Source organism: Scyliorhinus torazame, chromosome 21 (assembly GCF_047496885.1).
Source record: "Scyliorhinus torazame isolate Kashiwa2021f chromosome 21, sScyTor2.1, whole genome shotgun sequence".
Classification (NCBI taxonomy): domain Eukaryota; kingdom Metazoa; phylum Chordata; class Chondrichthyes; order Carcharhiniformes; family Scyliorhinidae; genus Scyliorhinus; species Scyliorhinus torazame.
In genome coordinates, this window is record NC_092727.1 from 31,753,231 (window position 1) to 31,768,644 (window position 15,414).

Here is a 15,414-nt window from a genome sequence, read left to right on the forward strand (position 1 = left end):
ACCTCAATTGAACATGACATTAATGAATACCTTATAATTGTCAGCAGCTGATGGGGCTGTAAAGCAAAGTCATGGTGGCTCTGAGGAGGATAATTCCAAAAATGGAAGGCTCCACTGTGGACCTATTTTGGTCCATGGATTTGGGCAAAGATCCTTCATGGACAACACATGGGTGAAGCTGTTGCCTGTAGAAACTATCCCGAAAATAATGAACTATCAAGAACAAATGGACACTGAACAGGCAAGTAAAGCTCCAGAAACTGGCGTGCAGTGGAGAAAGATGTTCGAGCCTTAGTAAAATGGGGAATCATTCTGCAGGTGAACCTTACTCTGTATACCATTAGTGTGATCTTCTTAGTATTGAGCTTTCAACATGGTCCATAATATTTTGAAATACCGATTGAAATTAACTTTCCTTTTCAGAGAAAAGTCCTGATCTATGTTTATATTTCAGTGGTTGCTCTCTGCCACTTTGTATTTTATTTTGAATTGCTTGCTACAGGCACCAGCATTGAAAGCAGCAAGCTTATGACGGTTACAGAAATTGAGACACCGGCACTGATACGGTCCCATCATGACTAGTCACCGATAGCGATACCTTCTTTATTCCATGCAGCTTACTAACAGCCATCAACCAGTGGCACTTACACAGCTTGAGAGCAATTCTTTTCAGAACACACCCAAGCTAAAATCCATTAGCTCATGTGGCAGCCAACACATTTACCTTGTGTGAAAGAAACACTGCATATAAATTGTTAATATTCATTTATTTCTGAAGTAGATGGAATTTGATCTTTTATTGTGCTAGATAGCTCTGGGCACAATTTGACGTCTTTGTCTCGCCTGACCTGAACGCCTGTCAGGGGATTCTCAACACTTGAGTCCTCTCGCGAGATTCATCCAAATCTCACTGGGCAAGATCCAGATTAGGGCTCCTTTAAATATGCTTGCGCCATATTCTCCTGGGTCCCAGGAACTAACAGCCTTGCCAGCGAGGCCTTGACCAGGTGCCATTTAGTACTGGTCCACACAAACATGGACAGGCCTAACAGCACCTGGAAGGGATTGCCCAGGCCTTTGGAGACCCCTGGGTGGTTGGGGACAGGGCAGGGTTTTTCTCCCTCTGGCAGCTGGGCACCTTGACTGCCAGCCTGACACCTTGGCACTGTGACCCTGGAACTGCTAAGGTGCCTGGGTGTCACTGCCAAGCTGGCAGGGGTGGCGCCAGGATGCCTGAGTGGCAGGCAGTACTAGTGTGGGAGTGCCAAGGGTCAGGGCCTGAGGGGGGCCTTACCCACAGAAGGGGGGGGGGATAATGTGAGGGCTGAAGGGTGGATATGATAGGGCCCAATAAAGGTTGAGGGGCTGGGGATGTCTGACGGGGTGTCCTCAGAGGGGTGGGGGTAATGCCCATGTGTGCAGGGAGGTGTGACATTGCCCGTGGGTGGGGGATGTAGGGGAACCCTCAAGGGACCCTTTCAAATGGCGCCCCGATCTCTGAGGAACCGGTCTCACCGGCGAATTCAGCTCCACAGTGTTCAGAACACTACTAAGTGTGTGCTTGACCGGGCAGGAACATCCCAATGCCCCCAAAAATGACTAGTGTGGTTGAATAGTAGTGTGGATCTCACCTGAAAAGCTGACGAGAAGCACTCCGCCGAACCTGTCCAAAATGCCACTTGGAAATTTTTTGGTTGATTCGCGCCCTCGGTCCCGATGTTCTTTGGTGAAGAAAACGGCTTTACGTTTTGTTTATCTCATCGTTTTTAAATTTCTCCTTTTCTGTTTTGCTCTAGGTCTAGGGAAATGGGAAATAGAAAATTCACTTCTGCAGTGAACTTTGAACAAGGTTTTATCATCATATGTGTTGACATTTTATTTAACTATTTTTAATCTCAACATTTCACAGCAGCTTCCTTACTGTACCTATTACAAGGAAGCTATAATTCTCCTCTAATTTGAATTTTATACGATTTGATGGAAAGGGGCCATTCTGTCCAATCAGTCTCTGACATAATTTATCGTTGGCACAAACAAATAATACTATTCGCATTTACCCATTCTGTTCCCATAAACTTTCAACCCCTTTCACATCAACATTATCACCATACTCACAGAAAGCTGTTAACTGAATGATTTATTTACCAGTCTGTCAAGATGGAGGATGACTTGTTTCCATCTGGTTCAATGGGTTCTGAGATGACTGATAAACCTAATGTACGATCTGCAGACTCTGCCACACGTGGGGCAATTGGTGCTTGAAAGTTTGGGTAGATGAGTTGTTTGGAAGTTTGTGTGCTCCTTTTGTCTCTGTTTCATTTATGCGTGTCACCCATGAAATCCCTCCATGTGTTTGGTGGCTTTCCCAATGAGCTCCACCATTTTAGTCAGTCACATGCCAGGGTATCCCATTAGTCAGCGGATATATTTGACCTCTTCACCGATGCTTCAAGGGCATCCCTAATGTTTCTGCTGTCCTGCTGGAAGCCTCCCACTGTGATGAGTTTCAAGTAGAGCAGTTGCTTCGGGAGTCTAGCGTCTGGTTTTGAATAATTAGCATTTTGGTGCTGGGCACATTGGCTGAGGAGAGGATGCTGCTGTTGGACCACTTGTCCTGCCACTGGATTTGCAGGATCTGGTGAAGGCACCATGGGTGGAATTTCTCCAGTGCTTTGAGGTGCCTGTTGTTGGTTGTCCAAGTCTCTGAAGCCGAGAGGCGCATGGTTGTCCGGTAAACCATAATCTTAATTTCAGGTTTGAGATCCAGGCCCTCAGATACTCTTTTCAAATACTCAGTTAGCTGAAGACTGAGCTGGCACATTATAGATAATGATGAATGTTGCTCTCTTTGTCTGCCGTTGTTGAGAGGAGGCTCCCAAGACATGGACAATGGTCCACATTTCCCAGGATTTGCTGTTGACCTTAATCAATGGAGGGGGAAAGTGTTTTGCTGTAGGAGCTGGTTGAAAGAGGACCTTTCTGTGTTAAGTGTAAGGCCCGTTTTCTCATATATGCGAAGGAGAAGGAGTTGACAATGCTGTGGAGCTCAGTTTCTGGGAGTGAGCACGCACACTATTGTCATCTGCACACTGAAATTCCATGAATGAAGTTGGATTGTTTTTGGTTTAGGGTGAAGGATGCTTAGGTTGAATAGTTTCCTAACTGTTATGTAGGTAATCTACTGTTATGTAGGTAATCTCCATGCCTGTGGGTAATTTTCTGGAGGTGAGGTGCAGTATTGCAATGAGAAGAATAGCGAAGAGGGTTTGGTTCAATGGCACAACCTTGTTTGATCCAAGTTTTCACTGAGATGGCATTTACCTTGATTCTATTGCTGAAGATCATAGCTTGTATATCATCATGAAGTATGTGTAGGGTGGTCCACAAGTCTTTGGGTGACACAGTCAAAGGTGTTCATGGTCGAAAAAGGCCATGTACAGCAGTTGGTGCTGTGCATTTTTCTCACGCGGACCCAGCAGTGAAGACCATGGCTGTGGTCACTCTTAGTGGGTGAAAGCCGCAAGGCGATTCTGTAAGATCCTTAGCCTCAGAGAGGATGCAGTTCAGGAGTATTCTTGCAATAATCTTCCCTGTGGCAGACAGTAAGGAAATTCCTCTGTAAGTTACTGCAAGCAGACCTATCTCCCCTCCTGAATATAGTCATGATCACCGTGCCCTCGAGATCCCCTGGCATCTGCTTTTCTTCCCAGATGAGGGATATGAGGTTGCACAGCTGTGCAGGAGTGTAGCTCTGCCATGTTTCAAAGTTTTAGCAGGACTTGCCCTGCGACCATGACCTTTGTTGTTTTTCAGTTGTTTAATGGCTTTGTCAACCAATCTGGGTTGGTGTTGCGCTGAAATGGAGCCAGAGAGGATATTGATGAATGCAGGTGAGGCCATTCAAGTCAAAGACATTCTTGGTTGAGGAGTTCTTCTCTCCAATGAGCACTGACTGCCTCCCTGACCTTGATGAGTTTCCCTTTATCCCTGGCTTTCTGCAAAGTGGGCCCCTAACTTCTTGGGTCATCAATCGTCTTGACTGAGCTGGAGAAACCACATATGTCATTCGCAAGTATGTGCTATTGGATTTGCCAAGCTCTTTATACCCACCATTTGTTTTTTTATGTCATGGATTTTATGCTGTACCGCTGCCTTCAGCGAGCTGGCAAAGTTGGATGTCAAATTTGGTGCATGGAGGGAGAGAGGGCTGGAGAAGATGAGTGATCTAATTTTGGAGGGGCAGTTTGCCAGCTTGAAGGAGTTAAAGGAGAAATATGGCTTTTGGACATGGACAGGTTTAGGTAACACCAGGTGCGAAGCTTGGTTGAGAAGTTCTGTCCGGGACTTCCGGGTGCGGCGATGACCAGCTGAGTCGCACGTTTCGGCAGCTCCCTGTGAAACGGACTTTTGGGCTCTTGATAGGAGCCCCAACGGCAATTTTAACGGCTAAAAACACCGTGCGGTAAACCAGGAGGGTGTTCCCCCTGGACACGGATGGAAAAAGGAGAGGAAAGTGGCCGGATTGCAGCGGATCCTTTGGAACAACGGCAAGGAAGGCAAGCAAAAACCAAGATGGCGTCGGAAGGTGGCAGTTTCATATGGGGCCCTGAACAACAAGAGTTCTTGAAATGCTGCGTGGAGGAGATAAAAAAGGAAATGAAGAAAGAGTTGTTGGCCCCGATACTACAGGCGATCGAAGGGCTAAAGGAGGAACAAAAGACCCAGGAGCAGGAGCTTCGGGTCGTGAAGGCGAAAGCAGCCGAGAATGAGAACGATATACAGGGCCTGGTGGTGAAGTCGGAGATACAGGAGGCACACCAGAAACGATGTGTGGAGAGGTTGGAGGCACTGGAAAACAATGCAAGGAGGAACAACCTGAGGATTCTTGGCCTTCCTGAAGGTGTGGAGGGGGCGGACGTCGGGGCATATGTGAGCACGATGCTGCATTCGTTAATGGGAGCGGAGGCCCCGACGGGTCCGTTGGAGGTGGAGGGAGCGTACCGAGGTATGGTGCGAGGATCGAGAGCAGGAGAAACTCCCAGAGCCATAGTGGTGAGATTCCTCCGTTTTAAGGATAGAGAAATGGTCCTTAGATGGGCGAAGAAAACTCGGTGCAGTAAATGGGAGAACGCGGTGATCCGCGTTTATCAAGACTGGAGTGCGGAGTTGGCGAGAAGGAGGGCGAGCTTTAATCGGGCCAAGGCGGTACTTCACAAAAGGAAGATAAAATTTGGAATGCTGCAACCGGCAAGACTGTGGGTCACATATCAAGGGAGGCACCACTACTTTGAGACGGCGGATGAAGCGTGGACTTTTATTTTGGAAGAAAAACTGGAATGAGTGGATTATGAAAAAGAACGTTTGGACAAAGTGGTGGGGCGAATGGGGGGGGCGAAGAGGGGTTTTATGTTCTAATCCTGCGGTATGGTAACTTTTCTTTCTCCCACAGGTGGTGATGGGGGGAGGTGGGGAGGGAGAGGAGATGGGGCGTTGGCCATGGGAGGCGGGGCCGAGGGAGAGGCGCGGGCTTGGTTCCCGCGCTATGATAATTATGGCGGGAATAGAGAAGCAGGAAGGAGGGGGCGTCGCACGGTGCGAGCCGTGGTCACGGGGGGAAGCCGAGGTCAGCCAGAGTTTGCTGACTTCTGGGAGCAACATGGGGGGTCTAGCGGGGGGGGTAGGAGGGGGAATTACTGGGTTGCTGCTGCTGGGGAAAGGGGGGAGTGGGTATGGGAGAGGATGGGCGGGGGGGCACCGCCTGGGGGAGATACAGCTGCGTGGGAACTGGGTGAGAAGCTGGAAAAAGATGATGGCTAACCGGCAAGGGGGGGGGGGTGGGAAGCCCCCCAACTCGGCTGATCACGTGGAACGTGAGAGGGCTCAACGGGCCGATAAAGAGGGCACGAGTACTCGCACACCTTAAGAAACTTAAAGCAGATGTGGTTATGTTACAGGAAACGCACCTGAAACTGATAGACCAGGTTAGGCTGCGTAAAGGATGGGTGGGGCAGGTGTTCCATTCGGGGCTGGATGCGAAAAACAGGGGGGTGGCTATATTAGTGGAGAAGCGGGTAATGTTCGAGGCAAAGACTATAGTGGTGGATAACGGGGGCAGATACGTGATGGTGAGTGGCAAATTACAGGGAGAGATGGTGGTTTTGGTAAACGTGTATGCCCCGAACTGGGATGATGCCAACTTTATGAGGCGAATGCTAGGACGCATCCCGGACCTAGAGACGGGAAAGCTGATAATGGGGGGAGACTTTAACACGGTGTTGGAACCAAGGCTGGATAGGTCGAAGTCCAGGACTGGTAGGAGGCCGGCAGCAGCCAAGGTGCTTAAGGATTTTATGGAGCAGATGGGAGGTGTGGACCCGTGGAGATTCAGTAGACCTAGGAGTAAGGAGTTCTCGTTTTTCTCCTATGTCCATAAAGTCTATTCGCGCATAGACTTTTTTGTGTTGGGTAGGGCGTTGATCCCGAAGGTGAGGGGAACGGAATATACGGCTATAGCCATTTCGGATTATGCCCCACACTGGGTAGACTTGGAGATAGGGGAGGAAACAGGAGGGCGCCCACCCTGGAGAATGGACATGGGACTAATGGCGGATGAGGGGGTGTGCCTAAGGGTGAGGGGATGTATTGAAAAGTACTTGGAACTCAATGACAATGGGGAGGTTCAGGTGGGAGTGGTCTGGGAGGCGTTGAAGGCGGTGGTTAGGGGGGAGCTGATATCAATAAGGGCACATAAAGGGAAGCAGGAGAGTAAGGAACGGGAGCGGTTGCTGCAAGAACTTTTGAGGGTGGACAGACAATATGCGGAAGCACCGGAGGAGGGACTGTACAGGGAAAGGCAAAGGCTGCATGTGGAATTTGACTTGCTGACTACAGGCACTGCAGAGGCACAATGGAGGAAGGCGCAGGGTGTACAGTATGAATATGGGGAGAAGGCGAGCAGATTGCTGGCACACCAATTGAGGAAAAGGGGAGCAGCGAGGGAAATAGGGGGAGTGAGGGATGAGGAAGGAGAGATGGAGCGGCGGGCGGAGAGAGTGAATGAAGTGTTCAAGACATTTTATAAAAAATTGTATGAAGCTCAACCCCCGGATGGGAGGGAGAGAATGATGGATTTTTTGGATCGGCTGGAAATTCCCAAGGTGGAAGAGCAGGAAAGGGTGGGACTGGGAGCACAGATCACGGTAGAAGAAGTGGTGAAAGGAATTAGGAACATGCAGACGGGAAAGGCCCCGGGACCGGACGGATTCCCAGTTGAATTTTACAGAAAGTATTTTGACTTGCTCGCCCCGGTACTGACGAGGACCTTTAACGAGGCAAAGGAAAGGGGACAACTGCCCCCGACTATGTCTGAAGCAACGATATCGCTTCTCTTAAAGAAGGAAAAGGATCCGCTACAATGCGGGTCCTACAGACCAATTTCCCTCCTAAATGTGGATGCCAAGGTCCTGGCCAAGGTAATGGCAATGAGAATAGAGGAATGTGTCCCGGGGGTGGTTCACGAGGACCAAACTGGGTTTGTGAAGGGGAGACAGCTGAACACGAATATACGGAGGCTGTTAGGGGTAATGATGATGGCCCCACCAGAGGGTGAAACGGAGATAGTAGTGGCGATGGATGCCGAGAAAGCATTTGATAGAGTGGAATGGGATTATCTGTGGGAGGTGTTGAGGAGATTTGGTTTTGGAGAGGGGTATGTTAGATGGGTGCAGCTGTTGTATAGGGCCCCAGTGGCGAGTGTGGTCACGAATGGACGGGGATCGGCATATTTTCGGCTCCATAGAGGGACAAGGCAGGGATGTCCTCTGTCCCCATTACTGTTTGCACTGGCGATTGAGCCCCTGGCGATAGCGCTGAGAGGTTCCAAGAGATGGAGGGGAATACTTAGGGGAGGAGAAGAACACCGGGTATCTTTATATGCGGATGATCTGCTACTATATGTGGCGGATCCGGCGGAGGGGATGCCAGAAATAATACGGATACTTGGGGAGTTTGGGGATTTTTCAGGGTATAAATTGAAAATGGGGAAGAGTGAGCTGTTTGTGGTGCATCCAGGGGAGCAGAGTAGAGAAATAGAAGACCTACCGTTGAGGAAGGTAACAAGAGACTTTCGTTACCTGGGGATCCAGATAGCTAAGAATTGGGGCACATTGCACAGGCTAAATTTAACGCGGTTGGTGGAACAGATGGAGGAAGATTTCAAGAGATGGGATATGGTAGCACTGTCAATGGCAGGGAGGGTGCAGGCGGTTAAGATGGTGGTCCTCCCGAGATTCCTCTTTGTGTTTCAGTGCCTCCCGGTGGTGATCACGAAGGTTTTTTTTAAAAGGATAGAAAAGAGCATCATGGGTTTTGTTTGGGCCGGGAAGACTCCGAGAGTGAGGAAGGGATTCTTACAGCGTAGTAGGGATAGGGGGGGGCTGGCATTACCGAGCCTAAGTGAGTATTATTGGGCCGCTAATATTTCAATGGTGAGTAAGTGGATGGGAGAGGAGGAGGGAGCGGCGTGGAAGAGATTAGAGAGGGCGTCCTGTAGGGGGACCAGCCTGCAGGCTATGGTGACAGCCCCATTGCCGTTCTCACCGAGGAACTACACCACGAGCCCGGTGGTGGTAGCTACACTGAAGATTTGGGGACAGTGGAGACGACATAGGGGAAAGACCGGAGCATTGGGGGGGTCCCCGATAAGAAACAACCATAGGTTTGACCCGGGGGGAATGGATGGGGGATATGGAATGTGGCAAAGAGCAGGAATAACGCAACTGAAAGATCTATTTGTGGACGGGAAGTTCGCAAGTCTGGGAGCGCTGACCGAGAAATATGGGTTGCCCCAAGGGAATGCATTCAGGTACATGCAATTGAGGGCTTTTGCGAGGCAACAGGTGAGGGAATTCCCGCAGCTCCCGACACAAGAGGTGCAGGACAGAGTCATCTCAAAGAAATGGGTGGGGGATGGTAAGGTGTCGGATATATATAGGGAAATGAGGGACAAAGGGGAGACTATGGTGGACGAACTAAAAGGGAAATGGGAAGAAGAGCTAGGGGAGGAGATCGAGGAGGGGCTGTGGGCAGATGCCCTAAACAGGGTAAACTCGTCGTCCTCGTGCGCCAGGCTAAGCCTGATTCAGTTTAAGGTATTACACAGGGCACATATGACTGGAACACGGCTCAGTAAATTTTTTGGGGTGGAGGATAGGTGTGCGAGGTGCTCGAGAAGCCCAGCGAATCATACCCATATGTTTTGGTCATGCCCGGCACTACAGGGGTTTTGGGTGGGGGTGACAAAGGCGCTTTCAAAAGTAGTAGGAGTCCGGGTCGAACCAAGCTGGGGGTTGGCTATATTTGGGGTTGCACAAGAGCCGGGAGTGCAGGAGGCGAGAGAGGCCGATGTTTTGGCCTTTGCGTCCCTAGTAGCACGGCGCAGGATATTGCTAATGTGGAAAGAAGCCAAGCCCCCGGGGGTGGAGACCTGGATAAATGATATGGCGGGGTTCATAAAGCTAGAGCGGATTAAGTTCGTCCTAAGGGGGTCGGCTCAATGGTTCACCAGGCGGTGGCAACCGTTCGTCGAATATCTTGCGGAAAGATAGATGGGGGAAAAAAGAAGGCAGCAGCAGCAGCCCAGGACTTTGAGGGGGGGGGGGGGGAGGGATGGGTGGGGGGGGGGGTACAGCCTGTGACAAGGCAGTTGCCAATTAGGGCTAGTTTTCATTTTTGTTATTTAATATTTATTTATTTGTTGTTTTTTGTTTATATAAAAAAGGTCATTATTATCTGTATTGTTATAATGTGTAAAGGATGCACAATGTACTGTGTTGGTTGACCAAAAATTTTCAATAAAATATTTATTAAAAAAAAGGAAGTTCTGTCCGGCTTTCCCAGTGGTACAGCAATTGAAATGGATGCTATCCTGCTCAGTCGGCGGAGGGTAGTATGTCCGGGATGTACCAGCGAATAACGGGGGAGGAGTTTAGTTCAGTGGATGGGGTGAAGTCGAAATAAGTGGAGGGGTTGCGGCCGATACTGGAGGAAGAGGTGTGGAGTGAAGGCGCTGCGGAGGGTGAGCGTGACATTGTCTTGTGCATGACTGAGCCTCACTTAGTTGAAGGTAGTGTTTCAAGCGCACCTCACAAAGGCGAGTATGAGCCACTTTTTTGAAGGGACAGAGGACAGGTGCAAGCGTTACTTTAGGGGGTCTGTGCGCCACACGCACATGTTTTGGTTGTGTCCCAAGCTGGCGGGGTCTGGAGGTCCTTTCTTTGGTGATCCTGAATGTGGGGTTGGAACTCTGCCCATTGGTGGAGGTTTCTGGGGCTTCCAATGTGCTGGAACAGTGGACGGGGGGGGCAGGGCGGATATCCTGGCCTTTGCTTTATTGGTGGAATGGAGGTGGCTCCTGTTGTGCTGGAGGTTTGCAACACCACTGCGTGCTTTGGCGTGGCTGGGGACTTGGCATTTTTGCACTGAGAGAAGGTCAAATACACGGCGAGGGGGTTGATTTAGGGGTTCTGTCGAAGATGGTGACCGTTTATATTGCACATTAGAGAATGGTCACTTAGCTGTTGTGGGGTGAGGTTTATTCGCCTTTTGAGGAGGTATTTCTGGGGCTGGGGGGGTGTTGGGATTGGTAATTTGTACAAAGTGTTTGTCTATGTTTTTTGTAATTTATGTACAAAGTATTAAAAATTTAGTAAAATTCATTAAAAAAAACAAAAACATTTTCGAGGCTAAAACAAGTAATATAATTGCAAATTACTCTCTGAAAGTATACTTTTGGATATAAAGAGAAAGGGCGGGATTCTCTGTCATAGTTTTCTTGTGCAGCGCACCCCCGCCGGCAGCGGAATTCTCCGTCCTGCCAGCCAGCCAATGGGATTTCCCATTGTGGGCATCCCCACGCCATCGGGAAATGCCGGTGTAATGGAGAATCCCACCCAAAGTCTTTGAGACTGATTGTAAAAGACTATTGGCCCTGATTGGCAAATTACACTATTTTTATTGTGTATTTTTAAATCACTTTCGATATTGTTATGTTGGCTTGATTGGATGTCTAATCTCATTTCCTCAATGTAATCCACACATCTGGAGCAGAACAGAACCAAATCCTTCACTTGACCAGATTTGTAGGGAGGTCTTTGAACTAGGATGAATATTAGTGCCGAGGTGAATAGTAGTCTTTTTAGGTTTTCTGGCACTACAGATTTTGGACGTTGCTGACCACTTGTCACTTCTGCTACAGAAGCATCAGAAGACAGGAAAACTGAGGTTTGGTCATCAGCTATTTGCCTGTTATTTGAAAATAATTGCTTTGTCTTTTTACAATGAGCCTGATCCTAATCATTTCCTGAACTGGATTTGTTGGTAAAATACAACCAAGACAGTGACGAGAAGTAGGATCAGGAACATGCCTGCTACTCATCATAGATGATCATAGAATTTACAGTGCAGAAGGAGGCCAATCGGCCCATCGAGTCTGCACCGGCTCTTGGAAAGAGCGCCCTACCCAAGGTCCACACCTCCATCCTATCCCCAAAACCCAGTAACCCCACCCAACATTAAGGGCAATTTTGGACATTCGGCAATTTAGCATGGCCAATCCACCTAGCCTGCACATCTTTGGACTGTGGGAGGAAAGCGGAGCACCCGGAGGAAACCCACGCACACACGGGGAGAATGTGCAGACTCCGCACAGACAGTGACCCAAGCCGGGAATCGAACCTGGGACCCTGGAGCTGTGAAGCAATTGTGCTATCCACAATGCTACCGTGCTGCCCTCAAACCATACTGTAGGAAAAATATATTTTATTTATAGCAAAATATTCAAAAACTGAATTGTGGCTTGAAATTTTGTTCAAAATAGTGTAAACACCTCAATATTGCAAATTGATAGGAAGGCAACTCCAGTTTAAATGTTTTGATTATTGATATTTTTCATTTTCCTGCTTTACAGCAGGACCACAAAATCTCTATCAAAGAACTGGTAAAAAAATATGAAACCAACCTTGTAAAAGTGAGTACACGTGAATTACTGACTCAAACTTTAGTTTTCGGTACAAGGAATTTTCACAAAGAAGATTAGATGTGAGATGCAGTTAAGAGTGTGGAATGTTTTATTACAGTCTAATGTTAGTCAGTCAAATGTTTGTGCACTAGAAAATAAATGATCCAATAACTTGAATTAAGCAACATCGGAATTGATGGCTAAAAATTGATTAGAATCTTTGAATTAAAAGTCAGATTTTTGATTTTTCGCTTTCCTATGTCAAAAGCAAATGATTTATTTTGATTGTGTGAAATCCTAACTTTGCGACATTGCAGCCGAAAGAGTTGGTATTTTCTTAAACATCGCAGGACAATGGAATGTCCTGGACAAAACTGTCTTCTTCAAATCCATTTGCTTAAGTTTATATTTTCTTGTGTTAGGTTTTTACAGACTTAGGGATTGTATAAAAACACTTGTAGTCAAATCAGCCCATTAAACCTCTTCTGTTTGCACTCAAATCATGGCATCATCTACATTTTATTTCTATTTACCTGTCTTCGCTTCATATTCCTGATACTTCTTGATGTTACAAATCCTATTTATCTTGTGTTGATGATTTTGATTGACCCACAGACAACTTGTGCTGTCTGTGTGTGGTGTGGTGCTGGTGTGGAGGGGCAAACATTTCTGATTTCCACAACCATTTGTGTTAAAATGTTTCCTAATTTCACTCCTGAATGGCCAATCTTTCATTTAAGGCTGTCCTCCCTTATTCTGGTTTCACCACAATAGAAAATGGCTTTTTGTTTTGTACGTACTCGATCAAATCATTTTTACAATGTTAAACATCTCAATTAGAAAGCACTTCAGATGTCTAAACTCAAGGGAACACAAGCCAAATTTATGCAACCAGCCCTCATATTCTTGTGAATTTCTGCCACATCCTACTCCAAGGTCAGTATATCTTGCCCGACGTTTGGCGACTAAAGCTGAATCCGGTATCTAAAACCTGGAATTCCTCTAGAGATGAAAGCCAACATTTCTTTACCCTTTCTGACTTTTTAAAATGCTTACTTCCTCTCTGCCCTTATTTTTAGTGATTTGTATACTAGGAAATTAGACAAAAGAAAACCAGTGGACGTGATTTATTTAGATTTCCAGAAGGCCTTTGACAAGGTGCCGCATAGGAGACTGTTAAATAAGTTAAAAGTCCATGGTGTTAAGGGTAAGATCCTGGCATGGTCAGAAGATTGGCTGACTGGCAAAAGCCAGAGAATGGGGATAAAGGGGTCTTTTTCAGGATGGCAGCCGGTGATTAGTGGTGTGCCTCAGGGGTCTGCGCTTGGACCACAACTTTTCACAATATACATTAATGATCTGGAAGAAGAAACTGAAGGCACTGTTGCTAAGTTTGCAGATGATACAAAGATCTGTAGAGGGACAGGGAGTGTTGAGGAAGCAAGGGGGCTGCAGAAGGACTTGGACAGGCTAGGAAAGTGGGCAGAATGAAGTGGCAGATGAAATACAATGTAGAAAAGTGTGAGGTTATGCACTTTGGAAGGAGGAATTTAGGCATAGACTATTTTCTAAATGGGGAAATGCTGAGGAAATCAGAAGCCCAAAGGGACTTGGGAGTCCTTGCTCACGATTTACATGCAGGTTTACATCCTCTTAAGGTTTACATGCAGGTTCAGTCAGCAGTTAAGAAGGCAAATGCAATGTTATCATTCATGTCAAGAGGTCTAGAATACAAGACCAGGGATGTACTTCTGAGGCTGTTGAAGGCTCTGGTCAGAATGTTTCAGTTGGAGTTGTCAAATGACCTATCCCTACTCTTAAATGCTCAGTCAATGTGTCTGATGATAGACTCTAGTAACATTCCTGCAGCTTATGTCAAATTGATAGCTCTATAGTTTACTAGTTTCTCCCTCCCTAGTATCTTACAAATGATATTTGGAATTCTCCAACTAAAAGATGGAATTCTCAAATCAAGAGAGCTTTGGAAAATTCTGATTGAGGCGTCTGCAATTTTCCTGCCTTTTGGCCATTATTTCATCTCTCTCGGGTTTCTGATTAACGAAACAATTTCCCTGAAAGCGAGAAAGCATGATTGAGGGTATTTTGAAAAGCAAAGTATGGTGCTAACTGCCTTAATGTTCAAGTTATTCATGTATCAGTGATCGAGTCATGGATTTCACAGAGGCTGTTGTCAAATACAACACCTCAACACCTTGCAGCATGAATGGGAACCCAGAGTAGAGGCTTATTTTTTAACCCATTGGAAATGTGAACTAGCTGGTAATTTTCCAGCAATAATGTGAAAGGGCAGAATAATAAGGAATTTAATATCCAAGTCCTTATTCCATGTGCTCAGTGCTTGATGCTGTACAATATTTTGAGTAACACCTGCATTGATTTTCGGCTCATCGAGTCTGCTCTGCTATTCAGTAAGATCATGATTGATCTGATGTGATAATCCTCAGCTCCACTTTCCCTCCTTCTCCCGATAAGTCTTGATTCCCTTACTGATTAAAAATCTGACTATCTCAGCCTTGAACATACTTAATGACCCAGTCTCGAGTCCACTGCGGTTAAGAATTTCACAGATTCACTGCCCTCTGAGTGAAGAAATTCCTCCTAATTTCTGTCTTAAATAGGCAACCCCAGGGCGGCATGGTGGCACAGTGGCTAGCACTGCTGCCTCGTGGCACCAAGGACCCAGGTTCAATCCTAGTCCCGGGTCACTTTGCTTATACCTGTGATTGAACCAAGGATTTATCCGGTTTGGTACGGAGGTGGACGAGGTCTGAAAGTACAGACATTGCCCAGTGTATCGGTTTCCTGAACCCGTTTCATCCTGGCACCATCCATTTTTTGCCCAGGTGACTTTGGAACCGGCAGGGCAAGAGGCTGATTTAAGCAATTCGTCAACCGTAATTAATGGATGCTGATTGGTATTTTCCAGTCAGTCTCCAGTTTTCAGAGCCAAAGGTGGCGGGGGTGGGGGATGGGGGGGGGGGGGGGGGGGGGGTGGGGGGGGGGGGGGGATGTAGGGGGAGAACGTCAGGCACCCAGCAACAGAACTGTGCTGGGCCAGTTCTCCAGGTAGGCTGACAGGTCATCGCTGCCTGTCTGCCTCCCTGGATGCAGCTGCAGCCAAAGACTGCCCTGTACAAGCATTTCCCCTCCTGACAGTGGTGGCCTGGCTGCTGTATCTGTCTTGTAAACACACTTTTGAACAAACGTCTATGTTGAAACATGTTACTTCCCATTCATTGCAGCCTGCTGGTTATTTCAAGCCAGAAGGTCTCTGAATAGTTTCCTGATTCCTTTAGAGTTGCCAACACTCCAGGGTTGGCTTTGGAGTCTCCAGGAATTGAAGATCAATTTCTGGGACACTGCCGTGTACAATCCTG

At 47.4% G+C, this 15,414-nt stretch overlaps 1 protein-coding gene across 2 annotated transcripts in view; it reads left to right on the forward strand.

The window, feature by feature from the left end:
- The window catches only part of LOC140398241 (potassium-transporting ATPase alpha chain 2-like), a 99,738-nt gene that overhangs the window by 1,534 nt on the left and 82,790 nt on the right, over positions 1–15,414 (forward strand). The window contains exons 1-2 of one of the 2 annotated variants that reach the window (XM_072486664.1): positions 100–241; positions 11,966–12,025. In XM_072486664.1, the coding sequence (XP_072342765.1) occupies positions 158–241; positions 11,966–12,025 (144 nt within the window). In that variant the 5' untranslated portion in view covers positions 100–157. Of the gene's footprint in view, positions 1–99; positions 242–11,965; positions 12,026–15,414 lie in introns of those variants that run through there. The other variant, XM_072486665.1, reaches the window with a different exon arrangement.